Source organism: Serinus canaria, chromosome 3 (genome assembly GCF_022539315.1).
Source record: "Serinus canaria isolate serCan28SL12 chromosome 3, serCan2020, whole genome shotgun sequence".
Classification (NCBI taxonomy): domain Eukaryota; kingdom Metazoa; phylum Chordata; class Aves; order Passeriformes; family Fringillidae; genus Serinus; species Serinus canaria.
Window position 1 is genome coordinate 98746104 of NC_066316.1, and position 19542 is coordinate 98765645.

A 19542-nucleotide genomic window follows, 5' to 3' on the forward strand; every position below is an offset into this window, starting at 1 on the left:
GACAGCACCAAGGTGATTTTCTGTTAGCACCTGGAAATCCTTATGCCCTAAAACACAGATTAGCTTCATCACTAATCCAGGGGAAAGACCGACAGCTCCCAGCATCTCTCATTGCAGCAGCAACCCCACTTCCATTGTTTTAATGATCTTATGAAGCCTGGCACAAAGAAAGAGAAAGCCCCTGAGAAGGAATAGGAAAAGGAAGACTGAAGAGCATTTAAACTAAGATTGTCCATCTTATCAAGCTTTAGCCAAACTGTCAAGATCTCACAGCAAGGAGGTGGTTTAGGACTCCCCTCTGCACAAGCCTCTCTATTCTAAAGCTCACTTTGAAAAGTGATGCAAAATGGGACTGCTTGTACTATGTGCACCTTTCTTACTCTATACAAGACTAACACTGTGTGTCAAAAAATATTTTATTCTTTAATTGAAACAGAAGCTGAGCAGGTTCCACCTCCATGAAAAAAATTACAGTTAAAATTGGTTACACTAACAGCCTCCAGTAACACTCAAACAGCACATTATCAACAAAATAAAACCCAAGATGTTCCAAAGAAATATCCATGTTGTCCTCAAAATATTTGTTACACAGAATACAATCAAGTTTACTGGTTATGACAATTCATAGAATTTCTGCAATGTTTTCTTGAGATGCGTACAGTCCACTGCTGCAGTGCATCCAATAGCACAGTGTGTCATGTGCTACTTCTCCAGAAAAAGGCCACTGAAATATCTGTCTGATTGTGATCCAGGCTGCAAACTGCTGCACAGGCTCTCCCAAGAAAAGAAGTTTCCTGAAGATCTCACAGCTCATCTTTACCCAAGTCATCCAGATCCACATCACTGAGATCAATGTCATCTTCAACTGGAAGCTGTTAAAAAGGGAAGGTTTTGAGTACATGTTTAGAAGCGCTTAATGCCAGGAGATCCCTGAGTTGGAAAGATTCTTACTTCATCCTGAGAGTAAAGCTCTCTCCTGTTATCTTTTTCATTCACAAAACTCCAAGTGCACTAAGTACAGGACAAGTGATCAGAGTTTAGACTAGGAGGTTGTTTTTTTACCAGTCAAAATACTCCAGAAGAAGGCTATACAAATAAACTACGTAACAAAACTACTACCCTATTCTGTGTTTTAATCAATCTGAAGGAGATCAAAGGACTGCAGTAACTTTGGTTTTTACAGAAATGTTGAACCTTAAGACTTGGTCACCATGTTATTTACTACACAGGCTTTACCTAACAAGCTTTCTGGCATTAAGACATTGATGGCAAGGTCAGCATAGTCAGAACTCCACAACACTAGGGGTCTTGAATGCATGCACTAACACCTCCCTTAGTCAGCACTGGTAACACATTTCTGCCTCAAGTGATCCAACTTTCAGATCACATCCTAACAGGCAGGAACATCTGGTCTGCAATGTCAGATGATCAATGTACCATTTGGTCTGCTGGCAGGATTAAGATAATGGGAAACCATCAACACAACTTGTCACAATCTTATGAGAACAGGAAAAGGTGTCAGTTACTCTATCCTGTCACTTCTGAACACCATTGCTGAGCACTTTCAGAAATGGAGCATCTCTTACCTCACCATCTTTGCCATCCCAAGGTTCAACTGAATGAATTTTGGGGAAAGCTCCACCACCCACTGGTGCTGTAGAACCACGACCAACGGAGAGTTCCCTGAGAAAAAACAAGTAGAAGTTAAATTTAAGAAATTCCTCCAACCTCCAGCCACCTGGAACAGAGCCTGCTTCAGATAAGAGGAATTCAAGTTCAAGATTTCATCTCTTTAAGTAGATCTAAACTGTACGGATGTAAAAATTTCAAGAAGCAGAAAATGAGAGAGCCCTTAAAGCGGCATTGAAAATTTACAACTAGATTCAAAGACATCTGTGAGATACACTCTTTCATATTTCAGCAGTGCAAAAATCACAGATAAATGCAGCCTTTTTAACAGTTTATCACTTAAGGCAACTCCAAAGGGAGCCTGTAATTCTAGTTATGGAAGTCACCTTCAAGTGTTAGTGGGAATCACCAGTGATCTTCTTTAGTGGAGACAGCCTCCATGGGTTCCAAAGGGTTCGAGGTAACCAGCTTTGTTTGAGACACTCCATCCTGGGCTTGCTAGTTAGGCTTGCTCAAAAAGCCCAGCATTAAAATCCTGAGGAGCTAATCCCTTTTCTTCTTTCAGAGGCAAATAAGACTGAATTAGCATTCCTCTCCAAATGGAGTTTATAATTTTTCTGCTCTTCACAGTGCCAATTTCCTTACTTGTAGTCAACATTGCTGAGACTGCTTATTAGATTGCAGAAGCTGCCTACAGCAGCTGAGTGAATGGCCAGCCACACCAGCTGTGATTATACTCCTTTCTGTAGGCAGCATAGCTGAGCTGAAGTGTCAGAAAGAGATTATTCTAGCAAGCAGCGCTGCAGATAAGACAATACCAAACCAATTACCTAATGCAATATAAGCTGTTAAATTGGCTGTTGTGTCCTTGAAGCCTCACCCAAGAGAGGCCTCACAAAGATGGACTTTATAGACTAAGAAAATTTGTCATGTCTCACAAAGGCAGACACTTTCACGTGCATTAGTACAAACCATCTGGTATTTCTCTTGCATCAGTATCCTGACTTTAACTTGATGCCCTAAGAATGTTCCTTTTTTGGCATTTAGAAGAAAGTCTGATCACTTTCACAGGTAAGAATATAGCACTGATTCCATTAATCCAGTAGGAACTGCATTCAATTAATGTGCTTCTTATGGCAAGGTGGGGAGAGGCTGTTGCATTTGCTTTTGCAATTCTTGCTCTTCTCTGCCATTCTCCAAGGACAGACATGGAAATAAAACTTCTAATGTAAGGTCTCAAGGGTTCTTGCATAATTTATGACAGCTGGTCCTTTATGTGTGTCCTGAGGTAACTTCATAATGCTTCTATCTATCCCCATTTGTCTATTTAGGGCCGAAATAAGTTTTGCACCTTTAGAAGTGGTTCCAAGAGCAAAGGGAGAGAGAGAAGAAGTGCAGAGTTTGTAATCAAAAACCCCCACATCCTGCTCCTGAACAGTGTTGTCTGTGGAACAGACAGATGGTGGGAGAGCGCTTTCCTTTGCTTTCAGTTAGTTTTTAGCTAGCTAAGGCAGAGAAGTTCCCTGTACTGTGATTTTTCTTCTCCTTGGAACTGTTTAAACCTGCTCTGGACTGAAAACCCAGAAGAGCATCAGCAGCTCTCATCTGTGGCCCACCAGGCTGGGCCTGGGCCTTGGCATTTCCAGTGCTGGAGGGACTGATAACACACTGAGTGAGCCTAACTGCAACCCACAAAGGGGACTTTCTGAGTTTGCCATCTCTAGCTCTTCAGAGCAGCTAGAGGTTTTATTGTTAAATACTGATTTTTTTTTTTTTTTTTGTGCTGGTAAATGCTTTGCCTGTTAAATAAACAGTTTTTTTCTACTTTTCTCCAAGGAAATATTTTCCCAAACCAGTTGGGGGAGGGACAGCTTGAATTTACTTTCTAGAAGAACCCCTTAAGAAGTTTTCTCCTAAATTTGCCCTAAACCAAGACAAATATATTATTTTGGGACCAACAATGGAGCTTGAGAAAGTGGAAAAAAACCTGTAGGAACTTCATTTTGGTTGTGCTTACTGTGTAGTGGGATAAAGCATTCAGTAGCCATGTTGCTTGAATTCATAATGTCTCTTGTGGGGGAGGCCTTCATGTGTTTCTGGTTCTTAGGCTTTTCTGAGGTTTTAATACCTTCCTGGTCCCTAGGCTTATTTTCTTATCCAGAAATAGCTCCACTATTGTCCCTCACACATAGCTTTTCAGTAGAAGAGCATGGGTTAGAATAGCTATTGTGCTAAGCTCGGTGATAATGATTTATAGGGAGGTTACAAAGGTACTGGAGTCTGTCCAAGATATGTATGGTTTATGGTTTCTTCATCCTACCCTGTGTCCCAGTTCCAGTAGCATGTTTTGGGGGTTTATTGGTAATTGCACCCAGCTTGTAAGAGGAGGAGCAGGGGATGAGGCTCTTCAGCCTTTCCTTTCTTTCTTCTCCTTCAAATCTATTAAGTCACTTTTTGAGAATGTTATGTTTCCCCTGCATGTTAAAGATACCACCATTTTAATATTTAATCTAGTAAGCTTCCTTTATACGGTCTGTAGCTTGTCTATAATGGGGGCTGAGATGTCCAGAAAAGCGGATGAGACCCGTGACCCAGAAGTGGACCAGGCATGGAAAATCCTGAGAGGTGTAGAGAATGGGAGGATATGGGCCAAACCCTGAAGGAATTTTCTGACCATGTCTGGCACAGCAGTGCTTAATGGTGGAGTCACTCTATTCAAGGCACAATAGTCTACAGTCAATCTTTATTTTCTTTCATTTTTGTGTACAGGCTAAATAGGATTGTTGAAGGATGAGTGTGTTTTGCTGACTACCCCCCCTTGGCTCTCTAGCCCATGGATTATCTTATGGATGGGAATCACAGCATCTTGAGTTGTTCTGTACTGTTGGCGGTGCACTGTCAAAGTGGAAATTCGTACTCATTGCTCTTCCCCCTTCAGAATTCCTACTGCAGATGGGTTCTTTGATAGCCTAAGCAAAGTGTTTAATTGCTTAATGCCTTCTGTCTCCCTAGCTGATATCTTAAACACCCACCTGAGTCTGGGTCTTTGAAATACCCTTTTTGCAGGAAGTCTATGCTTAAAATGTATGGAGCTTCTGGGCTAGTCACAATAGGGTATTTCTTTCACTTATTTTTAGTCAGGTTTACATCAGCCTTCATTAGAGTAAAATCTTATGATCCCTCTGTCATGCTAGCAATAGAAATACATTCTGCCCCCACATGTCTTGATGGGATTAATGTGGACTGAGCACTAGTGTTGACTAAGACTTTGTATTTTTGTGGTTCAGATGTGCCAGGCTAATGAATCTACACAGTCTAAAAAATATGGTTTTCCTTAGTCTCTACCTGTCAAGAGGCAGGGCCCCTCTAAGCCTGGTAATCCTTTTTTCCCTGGGCATATGGTTTGGAGGTTCTTTTAAGGGGACTGAACATGTTGTCATTATTATCATACCTGGCAGTTCAGCTATGGACTACTGGAGCTGCTTCCCTTTTGGTGGAACTTTTTCTCTGAGTCTTGCTGTCTTTTAATTTAAGCACCAGAATGAGAACAGCAGTAGATTTTCTATCCTATCTCTTCAAATTTTCTCTATAATCATTCAGGAAGATCCACAGCTCAGCTTGTGGGGTGTACCTTCTCTCCCAATCTGGGGGACGTCTGCTTTTGGTACCAGAACTTTTGATCTGTACTGCTGAGATTTGGAGAAATCCCTCTTTCATTTATTCTCTAATTTCTTCAGATGTGTTTCTAACAACTGTGATTCTTGCATGTGTTGGACCATGCACGAGCATCTGCACGTGCTCAGAGCTTCTTTGCCATATCAAGCACTGACTCCTCTCTGTCATCTCAATTCATTATTGCTAAAGCAGAAGTGGTTTTTTGTGGCCCAACTTGTACAAGTTTTTGCCCTATCATGGATGTATATGGTATTAAGTCTGGATTTATAGTGTTTGGGTCATTTGAGAAGACAATTTCTGCTACTGTTATTTTTTTTAATTGTTGAATCCCTTGTTTTATGGTCTTCCACTGGGTTTGCTGCATATAGAGATCATCTGTAGACACAAAGATTTGTGTCACACTTCCTAGGACCTGTGCCCAGATACTGTGAGGGTTAGCCCCACCCCATCATTCTTTGGTCACTACCTGGATCATGTGATAGGGATCTTAAATGCCTCGTTTTAGTACTATCTAGAATTGTAGCCTCACCTGCAGGATCCCAAAGATGGACTAACTAATTATAGATTCATCAGGTGTATTATTTTCTTAGGCCATGGAAGTCCTTCAGGAAAAAGGACTTAATAGTGACTTCTGATGTCACCAGTTAACTAGCTAGTTAATGGGTGTTAACTAACTAGATGGACTTTGATAGATGTTGCTCTCAATTTTTGAAAGATCCCCCACCTAATGCTTTCAAGGTGGTTTTAATAGTCTGTTAGTCTAGTCTGGCATTTCCAGCACTAGAGGGACTAATAAGAGACTGAGTGAGCTGAACTGCAACCCATGAAAGGGCCTTTATAAGTTAGTCATCTCTTCAGAGCAGCAAGAGGTTTTACTGTTTAATACCGTTAATTTTTTGAGCTAGTAAATGCTTTGTCTGTTAAACAGTTTTTTCCCACTTTTCTGCAAGGAAATCTTTTCCAAAACAAGTTGGGGGAGGGGCTGCTTAAATTTACTTTCTAGAAGAACCCCTTTAGGATTTTTCTCCCAATTTTGCCCTAAACCAGGACAATGTGGAAGCAGAGCTCCCATTTCACTCTGACCACACTAAGTAACAGTTTTAAGTTTAGCTGCTCTGTTTCAGTGCTGCTGCCACCTTCTGTCATCCTCTCCATTTCCTTTCCCTATTCCATTCTTCTCAGCACTGGCTCTTGCCCAGCTACACAAGAGGCAGTTTCACAGGACTTGTGCTGAGCAGTGAGTCATTGACTTTTTGGATGGATTGTTTCAACTCTCCCAGTCAATTTACCAAGTGCCAGGAGAATGGAAAGGTGGGTGGGAAAGACAGGACCAAACTGAATCAGAAAGATGAACAGCAACACATACAACCTCAAGAACTTCAACAGCACCCATTATGATTCCCAAACTAGGGACTTTCCAATTACTAAGGACTAATCAGAATGTACCATCTGAGTTAAATGGAATTCATTACTAATTTATTTCTTAAGGTACCAGAGAAACAATTTTTCAATGTCAGTCTACTTCTGTTTTTAAATATTGTACTAAAATTACCTAAGTCTAAATGGCCAACCTAATTCTGCACACCACAAAAAGGTAATGAGTGCTTTATTGCAATTGCCATTGAAACCACTCCCTGACTCCACAGAATTCTCATCTTAATTCTCTTAACCATGCCAGTCTTGTGTGATGCAGGAGAGTCTGCTTGTAGTCTGAACAGACATAGCCCTAGATACAGAAAGATTTAAGCCAGTTAAAGCTTTCATACCTGAGAAACTCATTAATCCCTTGCTCACTGAATGATCCTTTCAGAAGGGCAAATTTCATCTTCCGAGCATTAATAGCCGCCATTGCTGGATACCCAAAGCCTCCAATCCCCAGAGAGCTCTCAAGATCTGACTGAGCACCTGCTTCTGTCCACAGCCACCTTGAGGAAAAGATGATATAGAAAATTAATAATGAAGATAGGCACCACAATAATTTTCAAATCACATATCCTGCAACCCTGCAGAGTTCAAGCAGGGCTCTGTATTGCCCTTGACACTTTAAAAGTCAGCAGGGCAAACAAAGTCCTGATCTTGAACCTTGCAACAGAAGAAAGCCCCCTCTCAGCAGCACCTCTAGGCCAGTCCCACCCACACAGCCACCAAAAGCTGGATAAGAACAGCCACTAACACAGTGCAGGGGAAGAACTATGTTCATGTTAGCAACATGAGCACACAGGTACACTTTAGCTGGTATTAAAGGAAAAGTTTAAAATACTCAAGTCACAGATTACAAAGTCCTGCCTGTATATCACTATGGAGGATTTCTACCTAAAGACACTCAGTCTCAGTTCCTCTCATCTTAGCAAGACTCCTGAGGAACCTCTGGAATGAGTTAATTTCAGCATTTCCCCCAGACTTTCATGCCATTTTGCTCCTCTTCACAGCAGTCAGTGTGACAGAACAGCTCTCACTTTCCTGAGAAGTCCCAGAGATCCTAACCTGCACCTAAGAGAAGGACGAGTAAAGGCATAGCCTGCTGGCCTGTTTCTTTGACAGCATGAAACATGTTAATAAACTGCAATTTACTTGTCTCTTTGAGAATTCAATAGTCACACTGGCACACTCACCAACCAGCAAAAGATGGTAAAAGAAACCTCCCTAAAATACTTGAGTATTCAGGACAAGAGTAAAAGATGCTTAATCTCATTAATGCTTAGATATCACTTGTAAATGCAGAATTTGAGAGGTGATGAAATTAAAAAAAAAAAAAAAAAAGGGCTATTTCAAAGTCACAGCATTCCCTTCTACAGTAATTAGTGAAATACCAAGATATGCTACTCTGAACAAGGAACAACCCTTTCTGTAGCATAAACAAGTATCATACAATTTTTATCCCATTTACCCCAGAAATGCTCACATCTTTTCCAAGATGACCAGTGGACAGTAACACTTACCCCCACATTTTCTTTTTGTATTTCTCAGCCATTTTTAACATGACATCCAGGTAAGAATTTCTCCCTGACGCTCCTGTTTGTTAAACAGAATTGGGCAAGTTAAAAAACACAACTACACGCTTTAAGTGACAAATTCATACAGAAGTCTGCTTGCTTGTATGTGTACCTGTATCAAGAATATGAGGCAGGACAGAAATGATGCAGAGCTGATGAGCATCACAGGTACTCTTCAGAACATCCTCACTAATTATCTAGAAGAAAGCAGCACAAAGTCAATGACAGTAAGATCTGATTCTTCAGTTGTGACTGTACTTCCCTCCAACAGCCTAATAACTCCATCCTGCAAGGCAGTAAGCATTGAAACAACTTGACACAAAAGCTTACAAGTTTCTTCTACTTCACTGGTCCCTCAGTACAAGAGCAATTTACAAAGAGTTCACAGTCCTCTGTTGAGACTTTCAGCAACAAGAAACTGCAGTACCAAAAAAGGCTTACAGAAGGCACAGTCAGATGTCACTTCTTGCTCAAAATCACTGTTCTTGCCCAAGGCTGGAAAGAGCACCCCCAGGCCCATATGAATGCCTCTGACAGAGCACAAGGAGAGCCAGCAGAGGCAGCCTTTGCTGTGGACGAGGATGTTCAAGCAACAGTAACAGCAACACTGGTTTTGTGGGATCTGTCTCAAAAAGAAATTGATCCAGTGACCTACAACAGTGGTCTCCAACCTTTGTGCATCCTACCAGTAAATAAATTTCTAAGCATGCAGCCTCTGATATATATAAATCAATTGCATGCATATACAAATATATCAACATGTACTGATGTATTAATATTAGAATGAATACAAATGAAAAAATTAAGAAGGATAAGAAAAATTAAATAAGCACCAAATAAAAATATCTTTACTAATAGTACAGATATTTTTTGGTTTTTTCCTTCCTGTATCCCAACTGACTGTTTTGCATGCACCTCACTTTGGAGACAAGAAATCATCATTTCAAATCTACCAACAGCAAGCTGAAAGAAGAAGCCGCCTGACAGAGGGTGGAGATATTTGGACAACAAGCAAAACTACTCATCATGCATCTCCTAATGGACAGCTTGCAAATGGCAAGGCCCTGCCCTCTTATTCTAAGAGAAGAGACAGGGAACAGAACTCAACTTTTTTACTCATTTCTCAAGAGCAGATTCAGACACCCTGGCACCATCCTGTCAATGCCTTTGCTGTATCAATTCTGATCATCTTCTAGATAACAACAAATTGATGGTAGAAATGAACATTTAGTTTACTGTTACTCAAAGCTTGTCAACATTTACTTTCTGGGACAAAACAGCGCAGAAGCACCACACTTCGGCAGTTTTACTTAGATTTCATATAGACCAGTAAAAAGTGCTGCCAAGAGTATGAAGGAAAAGAAAATTGAGAAAATGATATATAGGTACCTCCAGGAGCTCAGGTGGTGGTGCATTATCAGAAAACAGATCCAGAGCACGAGCAATGATATCAGATCTAGTTCTCCCACCATCATAATCAACAGGGTCTTCTCCTTTCTGGAAGATTTTAATGGTGGGAAATCCACGAATCTGCAAGACAATTTTAAACCATCACCTCAAATAAACCTGAATCTTTATGGTAGAAATTACCTGCTTGTCTGATGTCCTCTAGACTAAGAGCAAGGGAGGAGATTCAACATCTTCATGTATTGAGTCTCACATCTTCTGACTCAACTCGAATTTTGTAGCTTCACACCTTTGCAACAATTCAAAACAAGGGGAATGTACACGAAAATGCTGTTTGGGGTTTTGGCCTGATGAACCAGCAATGGTTTTATCTCAATTTAGATGCACCAAGCACTGCAGGTTTAAGCACCGTGAGGACTATCTTTACCTCGATATTTATTAAACATTAATTTCCTGATTTGTCTGGGGGTGGACAACACTGGGCCTGCATGGCAGTAAGTGGACCTTAAGCTCCTTCTGCTACACCTCCAGTAAATTTTGCTCAGTGTTCCCTCAACGTTGTCAGCCATGTGCACTTAGAGGGAAACCACGCAGCACACTGTAAGCTCCGTGGACTGTACTAAAAATTCAAGAGTATCCATTCTCTTTTAGCAAGCAACACACCTATCTGGGGAACTGATATTGTCAAGAGTGAGCCCTGCTAACTGGATTCAAAAGTTCCAGAGAAGCCTAACCAGCCTACAGTCTCAAGAAAGAGACCTCTCACTCCAGATGATAAACATATACAAGATGTTATGGAAATAAATAGCCTTTCTCCTCAACAACATCCAGAATAACTCTTTTTCTCTTTCTCCATTTATTTATGTTGCTACTGACATTCATTACTTATTTGTGGGAAACAAACTGAGGAATGTGTCACTTCTTTTTGGTACAAAACATTTAAGTAGTATCAGACTAAGGAATAGTTCAGTAAGGATTGAAGATAAATCTGATTTGGTAGAAATGGAAAGGAAATTGTAACCACTGCAGAGCATACTCACCCCATATCGGCCTGCCAGCATCTGATTGACTGTTGCATCTACTGCAGCCAGCTTTACTTTTCCTTTTGTTTGTTCCTTCACCTCAGTGGCAGCAGCTGCCCATTCTGGCTCCAGGCTAAAAAACAGAGAGTACACGTGCCCAGAGCTCTCTCAGAGCTAGCAAAAGTATACCACACATCAACACTATGTAGCATGTTTTACTCAAGGAAAAAAGTCTCTTGCTGAGAATGACAGCTAAGAGGGTTATCCAAACAAGACTGATGTCCTTCATCTGAAAGAACTAAAAGTTTAATATAACTTCCAGATCTTATTTCCCACTGATAATTGGGAATTTTACTGCTAAGGAGGAGTGCAGCCAGAGCAGCACAAAGGGGCCCTAATCAGAAGCCCACAAATTTTTGTTAGATCATCTTACAAAAAAAACCTCACTTCTGGTATACCAGAGATGCAAGGTCTCTTTTAGGGGATTAAGGGTATTCACAAAACAGGCACTAACAGGAAATGAATTGTTAAAGTAAAACCTCATTTACTTTTTGCAGTGCCCACACCATGGGGCATAAAACTCCACCATCCACACATCATCGCTATTTATGACATTCTTATCAAAGCTGTCATCAGTCAGCTCAATCACATCCTTCTTATCTCCACCTCCGCTCTCCCGGCTCTGTAAGAAACAAACAGACCCTCACATAAGAAGTAACCAAAACTGGTCTCCCACACAGGCCAAGTCCTATGTGTGTCACATTGAACAAATGATTTTTATTTGAGCAAGACACAAAACAGGCAGTGTTAGGTCATACAACTTTCTTTTTTTAGAACTGACAGTACACACAGCTTATTCCCCACAGCATTTTCAAGACACAGCAAATGAACCTTCTCTAGAAAAAAGAAAAATTTGGTCAAACTGACTACCAAGAAGATGGGGGAACACTTTTTCAGTTCTTCATGCACTGATGCAAAACAAACAAGTGTGATACATACTATAGGCTACAGTCCACCCAGGTCTTCTATGTGGCCACCCTGAGGATGTCAGAATGTATTTGCACGACAACTCAGAAATAGTAGCAGGAGCTGGAAGCTTTTCAATTTACCTTCAGGAAAAAATCCAGCAAGCCAACTTCAGAAAAACACTACCAAGTTAAAAAAACTTAATCTGCCTAATTTAGATTAGGATTAGGCAAATGGTACCTGAACCACCTGGAGAATGGAGCTAACAGGAACCCCGAAGTTCAAATGGAGATGCACCCACAGAGTAACAGCCCCATATACCAGTATGCACTGAGAACTGACTAGCTGGAAAGCAACTTTTCAAAGAGGAACATGAATGTCCTGGTGGACAAGCTGATTGCAGAGCCAGCACTGCAATCCTGTGAGCAAAGGTGGTCAACAGCCTCCTGAGCTGCACTAGGTCAGAGAGTTGCCAAAAGGTCTGAGGAGCCAATCTTCTGCTCAGCACAATGTGAAACACCTGGAGTGCTGGGTCTAGTTCTAGAGTCGCCCACAGAACAGGCAAGCACTTACTGGAGCAAGTCCAGACAATGGTCAGAGCTGATTAAGGGCTTTGACCATCTGACATGTGATGAGAAGGTGCAGGAGAGTAAAGGAAACAAAGGCAGGCTCTTTGCTGCAACAAGAGACAAAAGTGACGAAGCTGAAAGAAGCTGAAAGAAATATCATTCTGTGATTCTGTAACCTAAAACATAAGAGGAAAGATTTCTACTGTGAACACGGTCGAACACTGGAAGAGGTAGCCCAGAGAATGCAGTCCATTTGGAGTCTCAGTTCTTGGAGATACAACTTCAGGAGACACAGGCCTGAGCAATCTGCTCCAGCTGGCCCTGCACTGGGCAGGGCACCTGGACTAAACTCCAGACATCTCCCAATTCTGTGACTGAGTTGGGAGCTTTGATCTCCTGTACAAGACAGTTCTCCAGCTGAAAATCAAACACACATTCCCTGAAATACCTGTTTTCCAGAACTATATCCTCCACTTCTGCCACTAAGACGTTCTTTCACCAGGGACCGAAGAGCACTCAGAGCAGCATCAACAATAGCGTCGCTTGTCCTGCCACCTGCAGTGCAGCAAAATAAATGATCAAACCATCAAAAGGCCAGTTTAAGGTATGGTCCTAACAGGCCAAATTACAAACTTAATCCTCCCTCACCCTAATGATCTTTCAGGAAAAGCAGGACTGGGCTATGAATGGTAAGGTACTAGTGGTGGGACATCTGACTTAAACACAAGCAGCAAGACAGACTTCACTGCACCTTTTCATTACCTGGCTTTTCTTACGAGGACTGACTCTATGGCAAGCTCCAAATAAACAGGAAGAAAGGAATAATTCCTTGAAACTCCCTATCAAGCTCCAACAACTATGAACTGCAGGTGGGACCATTAGACAATGCTAAGACGTACACAGTATGGTCAAACCACTCCCACCCATCTGTCTCTCCATTACTACAAGCACTAGACAGGAAGGAAAAACCAACACAGCATTAACAGCTACCATGATTACTGCATTCAGGGAAGGTTTTAGGCATGCAACATCTAAAAATTCATCATATTTACCCTGATAATCCTCTGCTTTGTTTTTGTTGGCTCCAAATATCTTGATAGTTGGAAACCCTCTGACTCCATACTGTCCACCCAAGGACTGATGTTTATCTGCATCTACTGCACCCACTTTCACTACACCCTGCAGAAACAAAACAAAAAAATGACACCCATGACTTCTATAGCAATTTAACACCTTTTCCCTGCTGGGGGCACAAGGAAAGGGGGGAAGAGAGAGGGGCAGTTACTAGGACTGCAACAGAAGAGAGGTATTTTGCCCCAAAAGCATTAAACTACAGAGCACTATAAATGTCCACATCTTTCTTCAGCGTGACAAAATAAATTTCAAATTGTTTGAGCTATTATTGCTATTATTTACTTGGGGTTTTTTGTTTGGTTTTCTAAGGAGAATATATATATTTCACATAGGCAAGAGTTCAGCTAATCACATCACGACTAATTTTTCTGTAATTAAAAAACGAGTCAACACCAATGGCTTACAAAGCTGTTTTCAGTCCTTAAGAATAGTAATGGGTATTCACAGGGACAGAACTGACTTTCTTCCTCTACAATTCAATGGCTTCTTTTAAAAAGGATACAACGAACCAAACCAAATAAAAATTCAGTCTTCAGGTGCCTGAATAACCTGGCTAGACAAGTATGATTAAAGTGATAATGGCTGTAAGGACCAAACCCCTCCACATTCCCATTCCAGATGTCAAACAGCCAAACTCTCTTCAATACACTTCCACAAGCACATCCAAAAGGTTAAACTTACTTTTAAAGCTGTTGCTGCTTTCTTCCACTCAGGAGTTAGCCTCTGACAGTGACCACACCTTTTAGAAAAAACAAACAAACAAAAACCAGTAAATGTCATTCAGATCTGACAGCTATTTCACAGTCACAGCAAACTGTAGGAGTCTGAGGATTTACTCATGAAGAGGAAAAGAGCCTGTGCTACAAGATCATATCATCACTCAGGGTTCTGAAGAAAAACCTCCACATTATTTAGACTGCAGCAACACTACAAGAGGCACTGCAAGGCTTCCCCTAAACCTCTCGGTCCAGAGTCAAGCTGTCGCAACAAAAGGCCATTTTCTCCAGAATGAGGAGCTTTGGATGGCAATATCACAGAGGACTTGTACAAAGATGCAATATATCTATCACCAGAGTTTAAATGGAAGAGAGACTCCATACTCTCGACCTGAGCAGAAAGAAGACAAAGAAGGATGCTAAATTAAGATGCACAAAGCCAGTTCTTTTAAATGGAAATTGGGAATTTGAAGCGTGAATTCAGATCTGTGCTTTCACACCAGAATTAGGCTCAAAAACACAGAAGTGAGGGACTTTCTCACTTACCTACTCCACTTTTATTAGTCATTTTTAATACTAATTTAACCCGAATAAATCAAGTAGAAAAATGGCATAGGTTTTGCTGCCAGGCTCTATTTGCAAATTTGAAATGCCAATTCCTGCCTTTTTCCTTCATGAATAGAATTTACAGCAGGATTCCCAAGTACAGCTATTTTGCTGGTCATGAGGCCATCAAACTGACAACTGTGCTGCCAACAACTGAATGAAACCTTGAGCTATCAGCAGCAGATTCCTGTGCCGCTTCTCTGTCATACGAGCAAGCAAGTACACAGCTGCAGTTCTTACCACGGGGCATAGAACTCCACGAGCCACAGGCTCTCGCTCTGAATGACCTCCTTGTTGAAGTTAGCTGGTGTGAGCTCTATCACATCATCACTGGCCGAATATAAACCGTTAACTGCCAGAAACAAAGTGCAGCTCACCGTGCCTACAACAAAAAACAAAGACATCAGCAGTCCTGTTGAACATTTATGACTCCTGTGTACATGGCTAAATCATCTCCCCACTCTTTGCAAATCAGCAGCGGTGGGAAGGGATTCCAGTTAGACCAGATAAAAAAGGAAGTTAAGGCAAGATAGATCTTCTCCCTCCTTGCTTAAAACATGATTCCATAGGATCATGTGAAATAGGGTCTGTGCCTAAAGATAGCTGGAGTTACACCACTTCTGCTATGGTTCTCCAGACAGACTTGTGTCAAAGCTCCTACCCTAACTCCTGCTGGCACAGACCACCAGAACTTCTGCAGGGATCCCCACTATCAGCAATGTTTTCTTTCAGTTCTTATACAGACTCCTAAGCCAATTGTTCAAACCTCTTGCACAGCAGGCACTCAAGCATGACCTTTATAGGATCACATCATGCAGGACTGTCCCAACTAGGCTTGGCACAGTTACAGTGATTTTAGAACCAGCATTTGATGCACTGGTAGCGCATCATTCTTGCTCATGAGGATCTTAGTTTACCATTGATTATGTCTTTAAGAACAGACTAGAGAACAATACCTAAATCTCTCTGGTTAACAATGCAAGCACCCTGAAAATGCTAAAAAAATAACGTTAAAAGATAGAAGGAAATTGCTTTCTCCTATGGCTTTGTACTTCTGATAATTTCTGGAATTTATATTGCTTGAGACTTTGTACACAAAACCTCATAATCCTTCCTTCTACCTAGTCAGGGAGACTGAGAGATGACAAGTGTTTCTGTAACAAAATCCACCCAGCAAAAAAACTTTTGTTAATCCACTAAAAACTGGAGAGAGTAAGAGCTCAGATACTCAAGTTAGAACCAGACATATAAAAGCTTTGCTGCAAGTGCTAAACAACTTGAATGGGAAGCTGCAGATTCTCTCTCAACACTCAACATGAGAGAAAACCAGGTCAATGATGCAGAAACTCTCCAGCACATGGATACAGACTGCACAGCATCACCTACACTTTATCAGTCCCATGCAACAAAAGCCAGTTTCATACCCCTATTCTGCAGGAGAGTGAAGCTGACAGAACATCTTCCAGGTTACTCAAGCAGAGATCAGAACTGATTTGCCACACTATAAACCAGTCCCCTCTCCACTGCACCACTACCCCATCCTAATGGTTTCTTCTAGCACGAGGACCCAACCCTTTTCTTGTGCGTTAATCAAAATTGGTTTCCACCACCAGATGTATGTGTTAGATTGGCTCTGTCCCTTCAGTACACCCAAACATAAGCAGCACTTATCAAAATTGGTTTCCACCACCAGATGTATGTGTTAGATTGGCTCTGTCCCTTCAGTACACCCAAACATAAGCAGCACTTCCTCAGCATTGAAAAACTGACTTCCAAGGGGATCTGTAGCTGTCACAGCATGTTACAATGACCTATGGCAGCATAGGTCATTGTAACTCTGCCTCTGGGGTAGAGTAAGAAAAAAAGGATGGAAAAAGCTTCTTGAATGTTACAGTCACTCTCAAGAGAAAAAACCTCCTCTAGACAGAATGATACCATTAAATTGAAATCAGCATTTTCTTGCTTCACCTTTTAGGTGATATCTGGCAGAATACATTCAGAAGACAGGATTCACTGAGCGACTTCTGTCCCTTGAAAGAGACAGAATTCACTGAGCGACTTCTGTTACTTGAAAGAGAGAAGTTCTAACTTATGTAAATAGACCTACTAAAGAGATCTCACAAAAGAAAGTACATGGTGGAATTCACCTAGTCCCCTGTCACTGGATTTTTTATACGAGTCATGAACTAATGGCATAACTCTCCTTACTATAATGAAACATTCAAGGTTTAATTCTACTTCAGCAAAGAAAAAGATCATTTTCCTATAAGCATCAAGCCAGATAAATGCAAATTTGTCCTTCTTATTAAGGAAAAAAGAAATAGATAATCTGACTTCAAAAGTTGTTTTCTAACGTAAGCAAATCAGACAGACAAAAGCATCAATAAACCAGGTAAGGCAGCTCCATGGTGGTATTACTAGTCCTAATTGAACGGCAAAGTTGCAAGTCGGGAGACCTATGACAATAAAAAGCATCTGTCACGGGATGATGATAAAGATTCTGCGAAGTCCCTCCTACAGCTACCCCCTCCTGCAGCAGTGCTCGGTGTGCCGGGGCCCCACATGCCCGCACACGTGCGCTCGGCGAGCCACAGCCTGGGGCAGAGCTCCCGGCACCTTCGGCGCTTCCATCGAAGGGCCCGAGTTGGGAATCGTTTACCGATTCCTCCAGCATACAAGAGGCGGCACAGGGGCAGGGGATGGGGAACACCAGCCCCCCTCGGACTCCTCCGTTTGACCTCGGTCATTGCTCTCTTGTTGCCCTCAAAGCACCAGATCGCAAGGCAGGGCAGCCAGGCATGCACAACATCGCCGCTTACTGAAATCACTCAAATCAAAGAAAGTCTTTGATTAGGGTGAGAGACAACCATCGTTTTCCTTTCTTTTTTTTTTTTTTTTTCTTTCCCCGGCTGAGATCTTTAGGAGCTCTCGTGTGCTTCGCTAACGCATCGAGCAATCCCCCGCCCCCGCGGCACAGACCGGCCATAGCCGGACCGCGACTGCGAGCGCTGCCCCCACAGAACCAATGGGGTTGAGAAAGCACTCTGAGATCAGGTCCAGCCCATGACCGATCACCCCCATGCCAAACAGACCACGGCACTGTCGCGTCCAGTCTTCCCTTAAACACGGGGACGGTGACTCCACCATAGCCCCGGGCAGTCCGTTCTAATAGCTAATAACGCTATGTGAGGAAATTCGTGCTAATGTCCAATCTACACCTCCCCTGGCGCAGCTCAAGACCATATCCTCTAGTCCTACTGCAAGCTGCTTGGGAGAAAAGGCCGATCCCCACCTGGCTCACAACCTCCTTTCAGGAGGCTCTCCGCTCCACCCGCCGCCCCGCGGAGCGGCCCCACGGCCTCGGGCCCCGCTCCCTCCCGCCGCGAAGGGGCCCACGAAGGCGGGGAAAGGGAAGCCGCGTCCCGCCGTGTCCCGCTGCCCACTCAGACCGCCCCCCGGACCCTCAGGGCTCCTACCCCACCACAGCCGGCCCGCGCCGCGCACCCCCATGGCTGCCCCGCTCCCTCGGCCACCGCCGCCGCCGCCACGGCCTGCGTGCCCCGCCCCGCCCGCGCCACGCGCCCCGCCGTGGCCGCCGCGCATTGGCCGCGCCGGCGCCCGGGCAGCGCCGCAGCCAATGGGGAACGGCCGCGCCAGCTGCCGCGGCGCGCCGGGGGGGCTGGGGAGGCGCTGAGGGGCGGAGGTGGAGGAGGGCGGCGGCAGCTGGATAGGGGCTGGAGTCTCGGAGCTGCTGGGGGCATGGTCGTGGGTAGCTCCGGTGCCATGGGTAGGGCACCATCAGAGTGCTTCCAGCAGTTTTCGAGGATCTTCCCTGTTCAGAGCGTCCCCAGCCGCTCCCGCCTCAGCGCTGGCGGGTGCCCGGGCCTGGGCCAGAACCGCGCAGGCCTTGAGGGAGAAGGAAGGCAGGCCAGGGATTTATCCTGTTAGGTGGCTGAGATGCTTTCCTACGGCCTCTGTGAAAACCAAGGCAGGGATCTAGATGTGAAAAAAACCGCTTTTGAAGTCGCAAGCTCGCCTGCAGAAATCAGCCCGACTGGGTCTGCTGCAGTCTGGGGAAGGGGACTGGTGCATACTGATAAAAGGGCTGTTAAAGCCCAGGTAACCTGACTGCGTGCGAGAGAGGCCTGGAGAGTTTTGAGTCCAGCAGCACAGCATGTAGGTGGCTCTTCAGGATGAAGTATCAGCATCAGAGTTCAAAAACACTGGAAACAACCGATACGAAAAGCTGCTATTCTGCCCTGCTCTTTCCCCCAAGACTGCACATTGCAGGGGGGCCCTAGGGTTTGGGGCTTTATATTGGGCACAGGTCCAGACAAAGAATTTTGCAGAGCTAGGATTGCACGATTAAGTGAGTTGTGAATTTTGTAGTGAGTAATAGCTGAATTTAATGTACCATTGAAATAGATTTTTTTCAGCAGTTGGGTGTGAAGTCTAAAATTTATCCCCATCCACATCCCCACTGCTTTATGCTCACAAACAGCACTTTTCAGTAGGGTTCAGTTCTGGTTTTTGAGAGAATGAAATTGTTAGCACGGTAAGAAAAGACTCAAGTTTTTCCAGAAATGGGGACACAGAAATACATGGAATAAACGTTTTAATCAGAATGGCTACAAAATACTGATGTCTTCACATTTTCATCCTTAAAAGGGGCAAGCTGCTGAGCAGGCAGGTTCAGGTTTGTTGCATCTTGTCATCTTAAAACAAAACATGTCTGTTATTTTACCATTCCTAAAGCAAACAGGAGTTGCTTTGCAGACCATCAATGAGTATTTCTCGAAAGTGTCTCCTACTTTCCACTGGTATG

General features: G+C 43.2%; 1 protein-coding gene across 1 annotated transcript; it reads right to left on the bottom strand.

The window, feature by feature from the left end:
* Positions 1-398: 398 nt before the first annotated feature.
* PDIA6 (protein disulfide isomerase family A member 6) lies at positions 399-18273 on the bottom strand. Its single transcript, XM_050972530.1, has 13 exons — positions 18194-18273; positions 14958-15099; positions 14077-14134; positions 13314-13440; positions 12710-12816; positions 11275-11408; positions 10745-10859; positions 9687-9827; positions 8410-8494; positions 8244-8316; positions 7071-7229; positions 1587-1683; positions 399-872 (listed from the first exon to the last, which is right to left on the bottom strand). Exons 1-13 carry the CDS (start codon positions 18225-18227, stop codon positions 804-806), a joined length of 1341 nt encoding a protein of 446 aa, XP_050828487.1. The 5' UTR covers positions 18228-18273; the 3' UTR covers positions 399-803.
* Between the last annotated feature and the right edge of the window lie 1269 nt (positions 18274-19542).

What these genes read in the sequence shown, in the direction of transcription:
- PDIA6 (XM_050972530.1), bottom strand. Translation starts at nt 18,227, where the DNA reads ATGGGGGTGCGCGGCGCGGGCCGGCTGTGGTGGG. An exon ending in CGCGGGCCGGCTGTGGTGGG is followed by an intron (nt 15,100 to 18,193) that starts GTAGGAGCCCTG and finishes TTTTTGTTGTAG; the next exon opens with GCACGGTGAGCTGCACTTTG. An exon ending in TGCTGGCAGGCCGATATGGG is followed by an intron (nt 9,828 to 10,744) that starts GTGAGTATGCTC and finishes ATTGTCTTGCAG; the next exon opens with ATTCGTGGATTTCCCACCAT.